Here is a 20,690-nt window from a genome sequence, read left to right as displayed (position 1 = left end):
CTACATGTGGTGGCATATGCCTATAATCCCAGCCTCTTGGGAGGCTGAGGCAGGAGAATCAATTGAACCCGGGAGGCAGAGGTTGCAGTGAGGTGAGACTGAGCCACTGCACTCCAGCCTGGGCAACAGAGTGAGACACTGTCTCAAAAAAAAAAAAAAAAAAAAAAAAAAAGAAAGAAAAAAAGAAAAAGAAAAAAAAAGTGAGGAGCCTGGCCCCACCCTGTGACTCAGGTTCATATGCAATAACCTTCTAACCCTATGTTAGACACAGGGAGGGGAACATCACACACGAGGACAAGGGGAGGGAGCAATGGACATGTCCAAAGTCCAGGATGTGGGAAGTAGGGTGTGGCTGGAAGGGTGAGGACCAGAGATGCTGCTGGAAATCAGGCAGTGCCAAGTATACTAAGACTCTAATTGGCCAGTCTGAATGAACCTTCCTTTTTAACAAGCTTTTCTAAGGTTTCAAATGGGTAGTTTAATTTTCAACTAATAAAAGGGTGGCCAGGTTAAAAAGAAAATTAGGTATTTACCAATCAACCACATCTAATAAGTAACTAATTCAATAAAAATGCATTGATTATTTTCTAGGAGCTAATGAAGACACAAGACCTGCTCCTTGTGGTTACAGACATTCAGAACACTCATACATTGAGCTTCAAAGCCTAAATATAAATATGGTCATTTACTTTTGTTTTTGAGACAGGGTCTTGCTCTGTCACCCAGGCTGGAATGCAAAGGCATGATCTTGGCTCACTGCAACTTCCACCTCCTAGGTTCAAGCGATTCTCCTGTCTCAGCCCCACTGAGTAGCTGGGACTTGCTACATGCCACCATACCTAGCTAATTTTTGTATTTTTAGTAGAGACAGGGTTTCACCATGTTGGCCAGACCGTTCTCAAATTCTTGACCTCAAGTGATCCACCCGCGTTGGCCTCCCAAAGTGCTGGGATTACAGGCATGAGCCACAGCACCTGGCCAATATGGTAATTTACTTCGAAACCTAGTTCAGAGAACTCCTCCCTAAAGACGGAAAAATATTTCACTAGCTGAGATACAGGTTGAACAACCCTAATCCAAAAATTTGAAATGCTCCAAAATCTGAAATTTTCTGAGCACTGACATGACACTACAAGTGGAAAATTCCACCCCTGACCTTATTTGAAAGGTCACAGACAAAAGGGCAGTCAAAACTTTTAGTCCAGGCAACACAGTTAGCCTAGCCTGTCTCTACAAAAAATAAATTAGCAGGGTGTGGTGGCATGCACTTGCTAGCTACTCAAGTAAAAAGATCACTTGAGCCCAGGAGTTCGAGGCTGCAGTGAGCTATGATTGCATTGCTATACTCCAGCCTGAGTGACGAGACCCTGTGTAAAAAACGGAAACAAAAATATTACACAAGAAAACCAAAGCACACATTGTTTTGTGTATAAAATTATTTAAAGTATTGTATAAAATTACCTTTGGCATGTATAAGGCATATACAAAATATAAATGAATTTCATGTTTAGACTTATGTAAATGCAAATGTTTAAACTTATGTAAATGCAAATACTTAAAAAAAAAAACCCAAAATATCAAAACAGTTCTGGTCCCAAGCATTTTGTATAAGGGATACTCAACCTCTACTGGCTTAAGATAAAACAATAACATGAGAAAATAATGGTAGAAGCTCAAAGTTCATTGTGCCTACTGACTGCTGGTTATAACTGTCATTTCCCCTTACATCGCTCTCTGTGATGGTGATGGGAAGGCCGCGCAGCATGATGGTCTTGCTCTCCCTCTCGTCACTGATGTCATGCCTATAGTCGTGCTCACCATAGTCACCATCTGAATGGTAGCCATCTTCAGATCGGTCACTGTTCCTTCTTTCACGCTCTCTCTGAGTTACAATGAACAAAATCACAATTAATATCACCGTGTACTCTTTGAAACAGGCCCTCCATGCCTAGAAATTATCCTTAGCAGGAAGTCTACAGAACTGATACAAGCATTCCATGGTAATGTTCACTGCAATTTTTTTTTTTTTTTTTTGAGACAGGGGTCTCACTATGTTACCCAGGCTGGTCTGAACTCCTGGCCTCAAGTGACCCTCCTGCTTTGACCTCCCAAAGTGCTGGGATTACAAGCACGCCCAGTCTGTAGTGTTTTCTTTTTCTGTTTTTTTGTTTGTTTTTTAAGACAGTTTCCCTCTTATTGCCCAGGCTGGAGTGCAGTGGTGTGATGATCTCGGCTCACTGCAACCTCCGCCTTCCGGGTTCAAGCGAGTCTCCTGCCTCAGCCTCCCCAGTAGCTGGGACTATAGGCGCTTGTCACCACGCCCAGCTAATTTTTTGTATTTTTGGTAGAGACGGGGTTTCACCATGTTAGCCAGGATGGTCTCGATCTTCTGACCCCATGATCCACCCACCTTGGCCTCCCAAAGTGCTGGGATTACAGGTGTGAGCCACTGCGCCCGGCCTTCTGGTTTTTTTTGAGACAGAGTCTCGCACTGTCGCCCAGGCTGGAGTGCAATGGCACGATCTCAGCTCACTGCAACCACCACCTCCCAGGCTCAAGCGATTCTTATACCTCAGCCTCCTGAGTAGCTGAGGTCGTACCACCGCACTCCAGCCTGGGTGACAAGAGTGAAACTCTGTCTCCAAAAAAAAAAAAAAAAAAACAAAAACAAAAAAAAAACCAGACATACTGAGATAACTAAAACAACTTATATATTTTTATTATTATTATTTTAAAGACAAGGTCTCCCTATAGTGCTCAGGCTGGCCTTGAACTCCTGGGCTCAAGGGATCCTCCTGCCTTGGCCTCCCAAAGTGTTGGGATTACAGGTGTGAGCCATCGCGCCTGGCCAACAACTTATATTTATCATTCATTTCAAAACACAGAACTAATATGTTATCATAACCCCATTGTTTCATCTTTAAAATGGTAATAACACCTACCTTATCAGGCTGTACTGAGACCTAAATGAATTCATGAAGTCAAGTGCTCAAAAGTACATGGTGAGTCCTAGGTAAACCCTGGCTATTATTTCTTTCTTTTTTTTTTTGAGACAGAGTTTTGCTTTGTCACGCATGCTGGAGAGCAGCGGTGCAATCTCGGCTTGCTACAACCGCCACCTCCCAGGTTTCAAGTGATTCTCCTGCCTCAGCCTCCCAAGTAGCTGGAATTACAGGTGCCCACCACCACACTCAGCTAATTTTTGTATTATCAGTAGAGACAGGTTTTACTACGTTGGCCAGACTGGTCTTGAACTCCTGACCTCAAGTGATCTGGCCACCTTGACCTCCCAAAGTGCTGGGATTATGGGAAGGGGCCACTGGGCCTGGCAGCCTGGCTGTTGTTTCTATTACTGTAAGACTCGGTGTTTCTGGGGGTTATACAGCCACGGGTCACTCACCTCTGGACTGTCATAGTCTCGGTAGTCGTCGTATCTATCACCCCTCCGATCATCACTAGATCTTTTGTAATCTGAGTCCCTCCGCCTGCTTCGGGATTCACGCTCATCACGGTCATCCCTATCTATGATGGAACCGTATCTTCCACTACGCTCTGTTCTACTCACTCTGCCAGGGAAAATAATTTTCATTCTAAAGTCAGTCACATTTTGTACCTTTAAAAGACAGAGTTAAAAATACACACACCCCACAGATCAGTTTATAAGATATATCCAAATAGTTTAAAGTGTTAAAATGTATTACTAAATTCCAGTTTACTAAGATAACCACTGGGAAAATACCTACATCCCTAAATGTAATGATAATTGTCAGGAATTTATGCTAAATTTGAAACAAACATTTGGGTTGAATATTTCTAAGAAAGGGTCATGTTATCCAAGTTTTTTTTTTTTTTTTTTTGAGACAGAGTCTCGCTCTGTCACCCAGGCTGGAGTGCAGTGGCCGGATCTCAGCTCACTGCAAGCTCCACCTCCCGGGTTCCCGCTATTCTCCTGCCTCAGCCTCCCGAGTAGCTGGGACTACAGGCACCCGTCACCACGCCCGGCTAGTTTTTTGTATTTTTTTTTAGTAGAGACGGGGTTTCACCGTGTTAGCCAGGATGGTCTCGATCTCCTGACCTCGTGATCCGCCCGTCTCGGCCTCCCAAAGTGCTGGGATTACAGGCTTGAGCCACCGCGCCTGGCCTATCCAAGTTTATTTTTGCACTTTGTCAAGCCTAGAGTCTACGTATTATCCCTTCATCCCTGATTCAGATCAAAAACAGGAAAAAAGCAGTTACTCAAATTTCACCCCATTTTAAAGGGTGAAATTAAGTACATCCCTGGCTCATCTACTCTCAAGAGTATCGTACCTACTAGAAAATGGACCAAAAACCTGATGAACTAAGTTAGTCTTTTTTTCCCACATCAGGCAACTTAGTTGTCTGTCAGATACAACTGGATAGTTACCCAAAACTAGCACCCCTTAAGAGAACACTCTTCTTATAACATCTGGTTTATTTTTGGTTGAAGGGCAGCACTGGGCTTCATGAGAAAACCTAATAATAAGGGGCTTAAACCTATTTGACCACAGATAAAACAGGTCTTTTGTAAACTGTTTACCAGATTCATAAGGCTGCGGCAGAGGAAAGGTTTATAAGGGCTTCATTTAGAATACACAAATTTAATAAAAAGAATCAAAGAAAATATGGGACTGAGACACCCCAAAGGGGTAAATGTTAATTTAATAAGCTATTTAGAACCACAGACTGCTGACATAGCATTAAAACACCATGTGACATGAACATTTCCTAAGGTCCCTCGGGCCTGTCAATGTGATCTACCACAGGGACTGACCTCAATACTAAAAAGGCAGATGGCTGAATAAGGTTGTGTGTTTAAATCAAATGGTCTGAGAGTGTGTACCCAATAGCCAAATGCTCTCATCTTAATTTTCCACTAATTCTTTGGCTCTTTCTTTCTTCATGTAACACACGGTCCCAAGCTTCTCAGCTCTCTAAGTCTGGATCATCTTGGTATTTAGGGAACAATAACGAGAACTGGCATTCACTGATTGCTTACCACAGCCAGGAACTGTGCTAAGTGCCAGACTGTATGATCTCCTGGATTCTGCAAAGGTTGCTGTCCACACAGGGTACCCTCAGGGACCCATTCTATTCTGCCCTTCTTTGCCTAAAATTCTTTCTTATCCTTCAGCTTCCTTCCAGAGAATACTTTCTCCAGGAACCTTTCCTGGCTGTGAACAAGAAAAAGACATACTTCCTATGTGTTATAAGAGCACCCTATACTTTATCACAGCATGTTCACACAGTACTTTAATTCTCTCACTAGACTGTAGTTTGTGACAACAGGACCATAAAGGTGTTCATCAGCAATGCCTGGCAGAAAACACTCACATATTAGTTTGATAAACTATTTTAAACAAAGAGTTCAGTCCCCACTGAAATGTTGAGTTCAAAGTCATGTACTATAGTAACTTACCTTTTGTCTGAACCCATTGTCCCACTGAAGATCTAGCACACAGCTCCAAAAGGTTCAAATTTTATTTTTTCTAGGAGACAAGAGAGAGTAATTGCTGTAAATCTCAGAGATCACTTAAGTCAGCAGCTCCATAAGCTTGGATACTACTGAGGCTGGGATTTCATCAAACCTTCAAATCACTGACAGCGATTATCTAAGGTGGGCAGGTGGTGGGGACAAACTCAACATTAAAATCATGCTAACATTTTGTTAACCATGAGCAAAACCGGAAGATTAAGAATACTTTAAAATATTAGATTCCAGATTTAACAACAGAATCATAATACGGAGCAAGCAGAAGACTCCTTCCCTGCTCCTACCTTAGAATTACAAAGCAAAAAGGGCAGAGCTGCAATGAGCTCCTTTGGTTTTGTATCAAAGCAACTCTAGTGGGATAGTTGACCGTTAAAACATTAATCCAAGTGTCTTCATTAATACAAGGAGCAACATGAAATTCAAACATTTCTGATAAAAATTTAAAACCTCGTAGAAGCTGGGATTCTGAGCTGACTGAAATCTACTACATTAATAACATATCGCATAAGACAAGAGCAAAGCTAGAAACGACCTAATTCCTAGGTAACAATAACCACCACGTCCTGAGTCAGTTCTTATGACTACAAACCACTGAGTGGCGAAGAGCCCGGCCCACCTGCTCCCCGTTGGTAATAAGACATCACACAGCTGGACCGCGTTCGATGAGCGCGAGGTCCGAGAAATCAGTTCCAGTAGTCTCTGGAGCCTAGTCTAGAGTGAATGCTCAACGATTTGTTGAAATTAATAAATGAAAAAGAACCACTGGGGGGAAACAAGTCCCGAGGCATATTCACTGGTGCTGCCCCTTCTCTCCCGGGCGGTGCCGGCACCCACCTCCGTGGGGTCTCGCAGCCGAGATGGCGGCGTCACGGCCTGCTCGACCGACTCCAGCGTCCGGCCTGCCCTCCCCGCACACACCCCTCCCGCCTCCCAAGAGCTTCCTAACCCGGAGATCGGCCATCACCGAACAGCTTTTTGGAGAGGGCGATTCAGTTGCAGTTGAGGGGGGATGGCGGCCAGAGACTGCCAGGGCGCTCCCGAGGAGGGCCAGAGGGACAGGGGACGGCTCCACTGCTCCGCTGGGCTGGAGATTAGGGGACGTGTACCCACAAGGGTCAAAGTCACAGCCAGAAAGAAGCAGGCCAGAGGCTGAGCTGGCTGGACGACCTCTGGAAACTGACAGAGCTGGCAACAAGGAAGGGCGCGGCCCTCCAACGCCTGGGGTAATTTAGCCCCTCTAGAGAACCGGCTGGAGCTGATCAGTCGCCTCCGGCAGCTGACAAGGGAGGCCTGGGGGCCAGCCCCAATGGCAAGAACCTACCGTCGTTAGACAGCCACCGCACTTACCCCAAGGAGAGACCGAAGCAGCAGTAGCGGTTCTGCGTCCCCGAACCTCCAACAAGATTCGGCTGCTCCACAAAATGGCGCCTCCGCCGACGGCCGTCTCCTACCCACAGTACCTCACGCCTATCCCCTCCCTTTGTCACCCGCCTCCTGCGGAGGAGTCCAATCCTCTAAGCGGCCTGGCTGCGCGAGGGCTGCCGGGAAATGTGGTCGCCAGACCATCCTTGTCACTTGGGACGCTCAGTGTTTCTTGCAATTCTCTTCTAAATCACCACAGAGTTGTCGATCGGCTTTTGCAGACCTGGATTTGTTTTTAGGGCTCCTCTCTATTAGGCATGGTAATAATTCTTTGCTTTTGCTACTCGCGCCGTAGAGAGTACAGTTTGCTTTCACTGGCACGGTGTAAAACATTGTTTAATTTTTTTTTGTTTTTTTTTGTTTTTTTTAATGAGACGGAGTCTCGCTCTGTGCCCCAGGCTGGAGTGCAGTGGCAGGATCTCAGCTCACTGCAAGCTCCGCCTCCCGGGTTCACGCCATTCTCCTGCCTCAGCCTCCCAAGTAGCCGGGACTACAGGCGCCCGCCACCTCGCCCGGCTGGTTTTTTGTATTTTTTAGTAGAGACGGGGTTTCACCGGGTTAGCCAGGATGGTCTTGATCTCCTGACCTCGTGATCCGCCCGTCTCGGCCTCCCAAAGTGCTGGGATTACAGGCTTGAGCCACCGCGCCCGGCCTGTTTAATGTTTTACATTAAAAGGAGACCGTGCGTGGCGTGGTGGCTCAACCACAATCCAGCATTTTGGGAGGCCGAGGCAGGAGGATCGCTTGAGGCCAGGAGTTCGAGACCAGCCTGGACAACACAGTGAGACCCTATCTCTACAAAAAATAAAATTAGCCGAGCGTGGTGGCGTGGGCCTCTAATTCCAGCTACTCAGGAGCTGAGATGAGAGGTTCGCTTGGGCCCGGAAGGTCGAGGCTGCAGTGAGCCGTGCTCTCCTCACCACACTCCAGCCTGGGGACAATGTGAGAAACTGTCCCTAAAAATAAAAAGGAGGCCGGTGCCGGGCGCAGTGGCTCACGTCTGTAATCCCAGCACTTTGCTGGGCCGAGGTGGGCGGATCACAAGGTCAGGAGATTGAGACCATTCTGGCTAACTCGGTGAAACCCCGTCTCTAGTAAAAATACAAAAAGTTAGCCGGGCGTGGTGGCGGGCGCCTGTAGTCCCAGCTCCTGGGGAGGCTGAGGCAGGAGAATGGCGTGAACCCGGGAGGTGGAGCTTGCAGTGAGCCGAGATAGCGCCACTGCACTCCAGCAGCCTGGGCGACAGAGCGAGACTCTGTCTCAAAAAACAGAAAAAAAAAAAAAAAAAAGAGGCCGGGCGCGGTGGCTCAAGCCTGTAATCCTAGCACTTTGGGAGGCCGAGGAGGGTGGATCACGAGGTCAGGAGCTCAAGACAGCCTGATTAATATGGTGAAACCGCGTCTCTACTAAAAATACAAAAATTTGCTGGGCGTGGTGGCGTGTGCCTGTAGTTCCAGCTACTAGGGAGGCTGAGGCAGGAGAATCGTTTGAACTGGGGAGGCGGAGGTTGCAGTAAGCCAAGATCGTGCCACTGCACTCCAGCCTGGGCGACAGAGCAAGACTCAGTCTCAAAATAATAATAATTAATAAATAAATAAAAAGGAGGGGCCGGGTGTGGTGGCTCATGCCTGTAATCCGAGCACTGGGAGGCCGAGGCAGGTGGATCAGTTGAGCTCAGGAGTTTGAGACCAGCCTGGCCAACATGGCTACACCCTGTCTCTACTAAAAACACAAAAATTAGCTGGGTGTGGTGGCACACACCTGTAATCCCAGCTACTTGGGAGGCTGAGATAGGAGAATCTCTTGAACCCCAGAGGCGGAGGTTGCAGTGAGCAGAGATTGCTCTACCGCACTCCAGCCTGTGCAACACAGCAAGACTCCATCTCAAAATATAATAAAAATAAAAAGTAAATAAAAATGAGGAACATTAGTTGATCATTTTACTGGATGCTAGATTATTGCCCTAGATGCTTTGCAAACATTTTTGTTTGTTTTTTTGAGATGGAGTTTTGCTCCTGTTGCCCAGGCTGGAGTGCAATGACATGATCTCAGCTTACAGCAACCTCTGCCTCCCACGTTCAAGTGATTCAGCCTCCCAAACAGCTGGGATTACAGGCTCCCACCACCACACCCAGCTAATTTTTGTATTTTTAGTAGAGACCGGGTTTCACCATGTTGACCAGGCTGGTTTTGAACTCCTGACCTCAGGTGACCCACCCACCTCAGCCTCCCAAAGTGTTGGGATTACAGGCATGAGCCACCGCACCTAGCCAGAACTGATTTTTCAGGTCATACATACAAATTGAAAAAATAGGCCAGGCGCGGTGGCTCAAGCCTGTAATCCCAGCACTTTGGGAGGCCGAGACGGGCGGATCACGAGGCCAGCAGATCGAGACCATCCTGGCTAACACGGTGAAACCCCGTCTCTACTAAAAAAATACAAAAAAACAGCCGGGCGAGATGGCGGGCGCCTATAGTCCCAGCTACTCGGGAGGCTGAGGCAGGAGAATGGCGTGAACCCGGGAGGCGGAGCTTGCAGTGAGCTGACATCCGGCCACTGCACTCTAGCCCGGGCGACAGAGCGAGACTCCACCTCAAAAAAAAAAAAAAGAAAAAGAAAAAATAGACCATGCGCCGGGCACGGTGGCTCAAGCCTGTAATCCTAGCACTTTGGGAGGCCGAGGCGGGCAGATCACGAGGTCGGGAGATCGAGACCATCCTGGCTAACACGGTGAAACCCCGTCTCTACTAAAAAATACAAAAAACGAGCCGGGTGAGGTGGCAGGCGCCTGTAGTCCCAGCTACTCGGGAGGCTGAGGCAGGAGAATGGCGTGAATCCGGGAGGTGGAGCTTGCAGTGAGCTGAGATCTGGCCACTGCACTCCAGTCTGGGAGACAAAGCAAGACTCCGTCTCAAAAAAAAAAAAAAAGATTGTCTTTTCTAGTTTCTGGATGTGAAAAAAAAAGAAAGTTCCCCTCTTTAATGAAATTATGATCATGTCTTAAAAAAGAAAATCTCCTACCACTTGGCAAAAGAAGAGACTGGTTCACATGTTTTGGTTCCAGGCTGGGATCTATTGCTCTAGAAGATAAAGAAGAAAAAAATGTATGGAAGAATTCTTGCCTATACCAATAAACCAAATGGTTTCTTTTGTCAAAGATGGGCTTTGATGAACTAAGGAAGAGATATAATCAAAATTCAATCTGACAAGTATTTTCTATAAATCTATGAGTTCAGCATTATTTATTCATTTATTGAGTACCTGTGCCAGGCCCTAGGGATAAAGTAGTGAGGAAATTACCAAAGATCTCTGCTCTGGCATCAAAAGCCTCAGGGAACTTCCCAGGGACATCACAGGGTGACAGTTTTCACACCCATTCCTACTTTAATCAGTACCCAAGTGTTGTGCTGAACCCCTATTAACGTCAACAAGGGAAGGAACCAGGTTCAAGAGGCTGAAGAAGAGACCTAGAGCCAGCAAATGAGATGTGAGGTTTTATTACTTTAAATGACAAAAACCATGATTACTTTATCTTCAATCTTATATTAGGGGCTTACATACAGAGAAGAGAGCCCAGTGGCAGTGGGCTGGAAAGGAGAACCACCTTATGTACAGAAATAGTCCAGTGGTGGCCGGGCACAGTGGCTCACGCCTGTAATGCCAGCACTTTGGGAGGCCGAGGCAGGTAGATCACGAGGTCAGGAGTTCAAGACCAGCCTGGCCAAGATGGTAAAACCCCATCTCTACTAAAAATACAAAAGTTAGCCGGGTGCTGTGGCAGGTGCCTATAATCTCAGCTACTCATGAGGCTGAGGCAGGAGAATCGCTTGAACCCGAGGGAAGGAGGTTGCAGCGAGCCAAGATCGCGCCACTGCACTTCAGCCTGGGTGACAGAGTGAGACTCTGTCTCAAAAAAAAAAAAAAAAGAAAGAAAGAAAGAAAAAAGAAAAGGTCCAGTGGTGATGGCTGGATAACAGGATAACATATCTGCATGGCCCGGTGGCAGTGGGCTAGGCAGGAAAACTGCAACTGCCTGCAAACATCATGCAGCGTATATAGCCTATTCAGTTAATAATACTCTCCCCCTAATGACCTCCACCTGGCAATCTTCATTTGCCCCAAAACTCAGGGCCTCAATCTCCTGTATGTCCCACGTTCCATGTGACAGACTGGGGGCTAAGATGTTTATCATAGGTAAGGAACGAAGTTCTAGTTGGTCACTCCCAGATTCCCTAGCTGGGAACACACATTCACGTGCATCTGCCATACATGGTTATTCTAAGAGTAGGCTTAAATTATTGCTCTCAAGCCTGGGTATGGTGGCTCATGCCTGTAATCCCAGCACTTTGGGAGGCCGAGGTGGGCAGATCACTTGAGATCAGGAGTTCAAAACCAGCCTGGCCAATGTGGCGAAACCCCATCTCTACCAAAAATACAAAAATTTGCCAGGCATGGTGGTGCGTGACTATAGTCCCAGCTACTTGGGAGGCTGACCCAGAAGAATTGCTTGAACCTGGGAGGCAGAGGTTGCAGTAAGCCGAGATGGTGCCACTGCACTCCAGCCTGGGTGACAGAGCAACAAAGCGAGACTGTCTCAAAAAAAAAAAAAAAAAAGGCCGGGCACGGTGGCTCACACCTCTAATCTCAGCACTTCGGGAGGCTGAGGCGGGCGGATCACGAGATCAGGAGATTAAGACCATCCAGGCTAACACGATGAAACCGCATCTCTACTAAAAAATACAAAAAAATTTAGCTGGGCATGGTGGTGGGCACCTGTAGTCCCAGCTACTCGGGAGGCTGAGGCAGGAGAATGGTGTGAATCTAGGAGGCGGAGCTTGCAGTGAGCCGAGATTGCGCCACTGCATTTCAGCCTGGGCAACAGAGCAAGACTCCATCTCAAAAAAAAAAAAAAAGAAAAAAGAAAAATGCTATCAGGTGCATTTTTTTTTTGAGATGGAGTTTTGCTCTTGTTGCCCAGGCTGGAGTGCAATGGTGCAATCTCAGCTCACTGTGACCTCCGCCTCCTGGGTTCAAGCTATTCTCCTGCCTCAGCCTCCCAAGTAGCTGGGATTACAGGCATGTGCCACCATTCCCGGCAAATTGTGTAGTTTTAGTGGAGATGGGGTTTCTCCATGTTGATCAGGCTGCTCTCGAACTCCCGACCTCCGGTGATCCACCCGCTTGGACTTCCCAAAGTGCTGGGGTTACAGGTGTGAGCCACCGAGCCCAGCTGGTACTGCTTTAAAAAGTATATTAAGGCGGCCAGGTGTGGTGGCTCAAGCCTGTAATCCCAGCACTTTGGGAGGCTGAGACGGGAGGATGACGAGGTCAGGAGATCGAGACCATCCTGGCTAACACGGTGAAACCCAGTCTCTACTAAAAAATACAAAAAACTAGCCGGGCGAGGTGGCGGGCGCCTGTAATCCCAGCTACTCGGGAGGCTGAGGCAGGAGAATGGCGTAAACTCGTGACGCGGAGCTTGCAGTGAGCAGAGATCCGGCCACTGCACTCCAGCCTGAGCGACAGAGCAAGACTCCGTCTCAAAAAAAAAAAAAAAAAAAAAGTATATTAAGGCTAGGCATGATGGCTCAAGCCTGTAATCCCAGCACTTTGGGAGGCTGAGACGGGAGGATGACGAGGTCAGGAGATCGAGACCATCCTGGCTAACACGGTGAAACCCAGTCTCTACTAAAAAATACAAAAAACTAGCCGGGCGAGGTGGCGGGCGCCTGTAATCCCAGCTACTCGGGAGGCTGAGGCAGGAGAATGGCATAAACTCGTGACGCGGAGCTTGCAGTGAGCAGAGATCCGGCCACTGCACTCCAGCCTGAGCGACAGAGCGAGACTCCATCTCAAAAAAAAAAAAAAAAAAGTATATTAAGGCTAGGCATGATGGCTCAGGCCTATAATGTCAGCACTTTGGGAGGCCCAGGCGGGCAGATCACTTGAGGTCAGGAGTTCAAGACCAGCCTGGCCAACATGGTAAAACTCGTCTCCACTAAAAAATACAAAACTTAGCAGGGCATAGTGGCATGTGCCTGTAGTCCCAGCTACTCAGGAGGCTGAGGCAGGAAAATTGCTTGAACTCAGGAGGTGGAGGTTGCAGTCAGCTGTGATCTTGCCACCACACTCCAGCCTGGATAACACAGAAGGACTCTGTCTCAAAAGAAAAACACAAAAAACAAAGTGTATTAAACATTTCATGGCTGGGCGCTGTGGTTCACGCCTGTAATCCCAGCACTTTGGGAGGCCGAGGTGGGTGGATCACGAGGTCAGAAGATCGAGACCATCCTGGCTAACACGGTGAAACCCCGTCTCTACTAAAAATACAAAAAATGATCTGGGCGTGGTGGTGGGCGCCTGTAGTCCCAGCTGCTTGGGAGGCTGAGGCAGGAGAATGGCGTGAACCCAGGAGGTGGAGCTTGCAGTGAGCCGAGATCGCGCCACTGCACTCAAGCCTGGGCCCACAGAGCGAGACTCTGTCTCAAAAAAAAAAAAAAAAAGATAAAAAAATTCAGACGCTGGCTTGGCACAGTGGCTCATGCCTGTAAATCCCAGCACATTGGGAGGCCGAGGAGGGTGGATCACCAGAGGTCAGGAGTTTGAGACCAGCCTGACCAACATGGTGAAACCCCGTCTCTACCAAAAATACAAAAATTAGCTGGGTGTGCTGGCAGACGCCTGTAATTTCAGCTACTCAGAAGGCTGAGGCAGGATAATCGCTTGAACCTGGGAGGCAGAGATTGCAGTGAGCTGAGATCGTGCTATGCACTCCAGCCTGGGCTGAGAGAGACTCCATCTCAAAAAGAAAGAAAAAGGAAAAAATAAAATTTCAGACCTTGCATGTTCTCACTTATAAGTGGGAGTTGAGCAATGAGAACACATGGACACAGGGAGGGGAACATCACACACGAGGACAAGGGGAGGGAGAGGATTAGGATAAATATCTAATGCATGCAGGGCTTAAAACCTAGATGATGCCAGGCGCAGTGGCTCATGCCTGTAATCCCAGCACTTTAGGTGGCCGAGGCAGACAGATCATGAGCTCAGGAGATCGAGATCATCCTGGCCAACATGGTGAAACCCCATCTCTACTAAAATACAAAAAACTAGCCGGTTGTGGTGACATGTGCCTGTAGTCCCAGCTACTTGGGAGGCTGAGGCAGGGGAATCACTTGAACCTGGGAAGCGGAGGTTGCGGTGGGCTGAGATTCCGCCATTGCACTCCAGCCTGGCGACACAGCAAGACTCCGTCTCAAAAAAAAAAGAAAACCCAGATGATTGGTTGATAGGTGCAGCAAACCACCACACACATGTACATGTACACCTATGTACAAATCTCCACATTCTGCACATGTATCCTAGAACTTAAAGTAAAAAAAAAAATTCAGACCTTATTTCCAAAAGCAAAATCTCCACCACAAAGTAAAAGTTAAACTAGGAAGAGCAAACAAACCTAGGCCATGGGCCAAACTAGGTCTGAGTTTAAAACACTTACTCCAGGGAAGATGTTGTAATCCCAGCACTTTGGGATGCCAAGGTAGGCGGATCACCCTAAGGTTAGAAGTTCGAGACCAGCCTGGTCAACAGGTGAAACCCCATCTCTGCTAAAAATACAAAAATTAGTCACGCATGGTGGTGGGTGCCTGTAATCCCAGCTACTAGGGAGGTTAAGGCAAGACAATTGCTTGAACATGGGAGGTGGAGGTTGCAGTGAGCCAAGATCATGCCATTGCACTCCAGCCTGGGCAACAAGAGTGAAAACTGCATCTCAAAAAAAAGAACAGAAAAGAAAAAAAAAAAAAAAAAGGCCAGGCGCGGTGGCTCACGCCTGTAATCCCAGCACTTTGGAAGGCTGAGGTGGGCAGATCACGAGGTCAAGAGGTTGAGACCGTCTTGGCCAACATGGTGAAACCCTGTCTACTAAAAATACCAAAATTAGCAGGCGTGGTGGCATGCACCTGTAGTCCCAGCTATTCGGGAGGCTGAGGCAGAAGAATCGCTTGAATCTGGAAGGCGGAGGCTGCAGTGAGCTGAGATTGCGTCAATGCAATGCAGCCTGGCAACAGAGCAAGACTCCGTCTCAAAAAAAAAAAACACCAAAAAAACAACTCTGTCATGCTGTCCCCATAGCTTACTGTATTTCTCCCTTGAGGGTCTCATTGTGTCAGTAATTGCTCAATGTCCATTTTTCCCAGTGGACTGAGTTATATGGGCACAGAGGCCAACATCAGTCTTGCTGTAATCCCCAGTGACATGTAGACTAAGCTTCCAAAACAGATACCAACACTTAATAATTGGATGCTGCCTATGTTAACAACTTCAATAGTGAAGCATTTAATGTGTTCCACAGCTCATGACAGGTCCAGTTGGGTGACATAGGGTTAGAAGGAAAACCTGGTCTGGCCAGTTCAGGACAAAACTAGACCAGCTTCCAAAGAGTTTTGACCTACTCAGACAGGATGTAATGAGTTACTTCACAGATGAATCTGCAGACCATCGTTAGATCAGAAGGGGTTTTTTTTTTTTTTTTTTTTTTTTTGAGAGCGGAGTCTCGCTGTGTCGCCCAGGCTGGAGTGCAGTGGCGCGATCTTGGCTCACTGCAAGCTCCGCCTCCCGGGTTCCCGCCATTCTCCCGCCTCAGCCTCCGAGTAGCTGGGACTACAGGCGCCCGCCACCGCGCCTGGCTAGTTTTTTGTATTTTTAGTAGAGACGGGGTTTCACCGTGTTAGCCAGGAGGGTCTCATCTCCTGACCTCGTGATCCATCCGCCTCGGCCTCCCAAAGTGCTGGGATTACAGGCTTGAGCCACCGCGCCCGGCCAGATCAGAAGGGTTTTTAAAGTGCACTTGTCTAGTGCTGATAGATTCAAATGGCCCATCTTATGGAGTAATGCAGCACTAGTAGTACCAAGGCCCAGAACATGGGGCTCTCAATTTCTAAGCTAATGTGCTCCTGATTTTGTTTTCCGTTTTGGATGAATAAAGATTAAAGAGAACATTTAGATCTGGATACAGCATGGCAAATAAATTCAGATTTACTATTCCTGTTGTTTTTTTTTTTTTTTTGGACGGAGTCTTGCTCTGTTGCCCAGGCTGGAGTGCAGTGGCGCGATCTCGGCTCACTGCAAGCTCTGCCTCCCAGGTTCACACCATTCTCCTGCCTCAGCCTCCCAAGTAGCTGGGACTACAGGCACCCGCCACCAAGCCTGGCTAATTTTTTATATTTTTAGTAGAGATGGGGTTTCACCATGTTAGCCAGGATGGTCTCAATCTGCTGACCTCGTGATCCGCCCTCCTGGGCCTCCCAAAGTGCTGGGATTACAGGCATGAGCCACCGCGCCCTGCCTGAAGTTTTCTTCTTAGTATATTCTCCCTAACATCTCCCACTCCTCACTACCCATCTCTCCCAAACCCTCCGCCCCACCCACATTTAACAGAGTATATTTCAGCCCTCCTTGGTCCAGCCTTATGTATACAGACCATACAACCAAAGGGTTGGCAAACTAAAACTCACAGGCCAATACTGTCTTTGTGAATAAAGTTTTATTGAAACACAGCCACAACCACTTGTTTACAGATTGCCTATTGCTGCTTTCTCACCAGGACAATACAGCTAAAGATGATCTGACCTGCCTTATGCCATCAAGATGGTGGTCTCAGTTCTCTTCCTAAGAAACATTCTTCCCTTGAGATATGTGCAAAGTGAAATTTTTAGTACTGTGATATGTAACCCTGAGGAATTTTATTTTTCTGAGACAGGGCCTCACTCCATTGCCCAGGTTAGAGTGCAGTGGTGTGATCACTGCACTCATTGCAGCCTCAACCTCTTGGGCTCAAGTGATCCTCTCACCTCAGCCTCTGAAAATGCTGGGATTATAGGCATAAGCCACCATGCCAGGATTTTTAAAAGTTATAACAGGCTCTCATAGCCAAAGAAATACAGCAAAATTTAAAACACAACAAAAATAGGCTTATAGGTTACATAGTCCCTTTTTTTTCTGAGACAGAGTCTCACTCTGTCGTCCAGGATGGAGTGCAGTGACATAATCTCGGCTCACTGCAACCTCCTCCCAGGCTCAAGTGATTCTCCTGCCTTGGCTTCCTGAGTAGGTGGGATTACAGGTATGCACCACCACGCCCAGCTAATTTTTGTATTTTTAGTAGAGACAGGGTTTCACCATGTTGGCCAGGCTGGTCTCGAACTCCTGACCTCAAGTGATCCGCCTGCCTTGGCCTCCCAAAGTGCTGGGATTACAGGAGTGAGCCACCCACTGCACCTGGCCTTATATAGTCCTTTTATTTTATTTTGAGATGGACTCTTGCTCTTGTTGCCCAGGCTGAAGTACAGTGGCATGATCTCAGCTCACTGCAACCTCCACCTCCTGGAAGTGATTCTCCTGCCTAAGCCTCCTCAGTAGCTGGGATTACAGGCACCCACCCTCATGTCTGGCTAATTTTTATATTTTTAGTAGAGACAGGGTTTCACCATGTTGGCCAAGCTGGTCTTGAATTCCTGACCTCAGGTGATCCACCCACCTCGGCCTCCCAAAGTGCTGGGATTATAGGCGTGAGCCACCATGCCTGGCCTATAGTCCTTTTAACCACAAATAATTTTTTTTTAAAGGCTCACTTTTGAGCTGGGCCCTGTCGCTCATGCCTGTAATCCCAAAACTTTGGAAGGCCAAGGCAGGCAGATCACTTGAGTCAGGGAGGTTGAGGCTACAGTAAGTGGTGATCATGCCACTGCACTCCAGCCTGGGCCACAAAATAAGACTCTCTCAAAAAAGGAAAAACAAAAACAAAAACAAAAACTCATTTTTGAAGCAAATACTGGAAAATGGTAGAGGTGATGATGGGGAAATTGAGAAAGATTTGAAAGAGGGCAGATACCTCTTTGGAGAATTTTAGCAATGGAGAGAAGAAGAGCTGGGCAGTGCCTGGAGAGGAATGGTGATCCTTACTATGCCAACTTTTAATCATAAAGTGTGAAGCATGGAGTACTCTGCACGCACTCAGAGAAAGAGTTCTCACCCTCCCCCAACTCTACCATAACAGGGAATCAGAAGAATTTTGAAGATCTAATGAGTAGTAAACCAACATGGAATTTGTTCAGCTTAAGCAGTTACTAAAAAATAAAAGAAACAAATAATGAAATGCTATATTCGCTGATTAGATTAAGAAAATAAATTGTATGGTCTGACAGCATTCACACAAGCTATGGTTCAAAGGTCATTGCAACCCACTTACTTATACTGACAGTAGGCAGTATTCTACGTTTAATGCAGCACTAGTTGCTACTTCAGCATAACTTCAAATGGGCCTGAACCAAGGCACTCTCTCCCTCCTACCAGTAGCTCCATTCCCACCCATCTCTGGAGAAAAAAAATTAACAAAAAGATAATCACATTGAAAAAAAGTTTATTTAAAAAAGTTCTAGCAGCAAGAACAGTAACAAAAGAAAAGGAGAGACAAACAAAACAAGAAGGAGGTTGTGTCCCATGGAACTTGTCTCCATTCTTAATCGAGTTCTTTATACCGAGCAAACATGACTCTTCGAACAGCATCTCGATAAGTCTCATTGGACTGTCTTTTGCTGGTTCTTCCTGGGGCTCCAACACTGGGGCCCCTCATCCGGCCTTCAGCCTGTAAAACAAAGACAAACTATAAAGTGGGCCCTATAGATTAATTAGCCTCAGTGCTGGTCTTTGAACACAGGCATTTCTAGACTAGTATGGAGGAGTATATAGGAGATACATATATATATTTTATATATATATATATATATATTTTTTTTTTTTTAGATAAGAGTCATGCTCTGTCACCCAGGCTAGAGTGCAGTGGTGTGATCTGGGCTCACTGCAAGTCTGCCTCCCAGGTTTAAGCAATTGTTGTGCCTCAGCCTCTGAGTGGCTGGGACTACAGGTGCCTGCCATCGTACCCGGCTAATTTTTGTATTTTTAGTAGAGACAGGGTTTCGCCATGTTGGCCAGGCTGATCTCAAACTCCTGGCCTCAAGTGATCTGCTCACCTCGGCCTCCCAAAGGGTTGGGATTACAGACATGAGCCACCACCCCTGGCAGGATAATTTTTTTTTTGAGACAGAGTCTTGCTCTGCCACCCAGGCCAGAGTGCAGTGACACAATCACGATCTTGACTCACTGCAACCACTGCCTCCCCAGTCCAAGCGATTCTTCTGCCTCAGCCTCGTGAGTAGCTGGGACTACAGGCGTGTGCCACCATGCCCGGCTAATTTTTGTATTTTTAGTAGAGACGGGGGTTTCATCATATTGATCAAGCTGGTCTTGAACTCGTGACTGCCTCGGCCTCCCAAAGTGCTGGGATTACAGGCATGAGCCACTACGCCCGGACTCTGGCAGGATTTTTTTTTTTTTGAGACGGAGTCTCGCTCTGTCGCCCGGGCTGGAGTGCAATGGCCAGATCTCAGCTCACTGCAAGCTCCACCTCCCGGGTTTACGCCATTCTCCTGTCTCAGCCTCCCAAGTAGCTGGGACTACAGACGCCCACCACCTCGCCCGGCTAGTTTTTTGTATTTTTTAGTAGAGACAGGGTTTCACCATGTTAGCCAGGATGGTCTCGATCTCCTGACCTCGTGATTGGCCCGTCTCGGCCTCCCAAAGTGCTGGGATTACAGGCTTGAGCCACTGCGCCCGGCCAGGATTTTTTAAATAATCTTTTGGCCGGGCACAGTGGCTCACGTCTGTAATCCCAACACTTTGGGAGGCCGAAGTGGGTGGATCACTTGAGGCCTGGCCAACATGGCGAAACTCTGTCTCTACTAAAAATACAAAAATTAACTGGGTATGATGGCACACACCTGTAATCCCAGCTACTCAGGAGGCTGGGGTGGGAGAATTGCTTGAACCTGGGAGGTGGAGTTTGCAGTGAACTGAGATCACACCACTGCATTCCAGCCTGGACAACAGAGCAAGACTCCATCTCGGAAAAAAAAAAAAAAAATAGAATCTTGTATTATTAAACAAATACCCAAGATGAATAAGGTCGGTGGTGATGCTATGATTGCAAGATTCAACCTTCAATACCAGAGATATGAGAAACTCAGTCGGAGAAAAATAAGCCAATCTCTTATGGTTGGCATTTTCAGAGGAGAACCAAGCCAACACAAAATGGGTAATGTTCCCTCTTATCACCTTCTCTAGAGGCTCTTGAAATATGAGGGGCAAAGTCCTTCATGGGAACCAGAACTACGTGCTCCTTAAATTTTAGCCACCAAAGACTTCCGCTGACAGTCCCTCTCAGAGATGCCTCTGTACCTTTCATTGCTGATACCCTGGTTCTTCTGACCAAATGATTCTTCAGTCTCAAACTGCCTCAGATACTGCTCTACTATTTACTCTGTGTAAGAGTATGATGAAATCCATTCCAACCCCTTCCTCCTCTTCCTAACTCCAAACTGCAAAGGGCCCAGCCTACCAAGCTATAATCCAGTATTCAAGACTGAAGTGTTCAACTCTCATGGCCTATCCCAGCAGTACAGAAAGCCCAGCAAAATGACAAAGACACCACTCTAGGTCAGAAAGTGAAAGTTAATTACATTCCAGGTTCATGTCACCCCTCAAAAGATGGAAACCATTTTACCTCCTCTGATGGAGCCAATCCAGGATGGCCATATCCCAGGCCTGCCCCTTTCCTCCAGCCAGTAGCCTGTTGGACACAGCCTCCTTTGCTGCTAGTGTTGGTATCTTCTTTATCAACAAGTTTACGATCACTGCAAA

At 47.1% G+C, this 20,690-nt stretch overlaps 2 protein-coding genes across 16 annotated transcripts in view; both read right to left on the bottom strand.

Annotated features, from left to right (window-relative positions):
• RBM5 (RNA binding motif protein 5) overlaps positions 1-7,013 on the bottom strand; it is a 31,520-nt gene extending 24,507 nt beyond the window's left edge. For 2 of the 3 annotated variants that reach the window (XM_033207981.1, XM_033208002.1), the window contains exons 1-4: positions 6,860-7,013; positions 5,438-5,507; positions 3,401-3,566; positions 1,727-1,882 (exon numbers count right to left, since the gene is read on the bottom strand). In XM_033207981.1, coding sequence (XP_033063872.1) covers positions 1,727-1,882; positions 3,401-3,566; positions 5,438-5,454 — 339 coding nt within the window. In that variant the 5' untranslated portion in view covers positions 5,455-5,507; positions 6,860-7,013. Of the gene's footprint in view, positions 1-1,726; positions 1,883-3,400; positions 3,567-5,437; positions 5,508-6,855 lie in introns of all 3 variants that reach the window. The other variant, XM_033207991.1, reaches the window with a different exon arrangement.
• Positions 7,014-18,337: 11,324 nt separating this feature from the next.
• Positions 18,338-20,690, bottom strand: part of RBM6 (RNA binding motif protein 6) — a 129,514-nt gene continuing 127,161 nt past the window's right edge. For all 13 annotated transcript variants that reach the window (XM_033207878.1, XM_033207893.1, XM_033207886.1 and 10 more), the window contains 2 exons: positions 20,554-20,683; positions 18,338-18,579 (listed from right to left, as the gene is read on the bottom strand). In XM_033207878.1, coding sequence (XP_033063769.1) covers positions 18,454-18,579; positions 20,554-20,683 — 256 coding nt within the window. In that variant the 3' untranslated portion in view covers positions 18,338-18,453. The remainder of the gene's footprint in view (positions 18,580-20,553; positions 20,684-20,690) is intronic.

This window comes from Trachypithecus francoisi, unplaced genomic scaffold (assembly GCF_009764315.1).
Source record: "Trachypithecus francoisi isolate TF-2019V2 unplaced genomic scaffold, Tfra_2.0 Lachesis_group0, whole genome shotgun sequence".
NCBI lineage: Eukaryota > Metazoa > Chordata > Mammalia > Primates > Cercopithecidae > Trachypithecus > Trachypithecus francoisi.
Note: the sequence above shows the minus strand (reverse complement) of the source record. Positions and strands in the feature narration are given on the sequence as shown.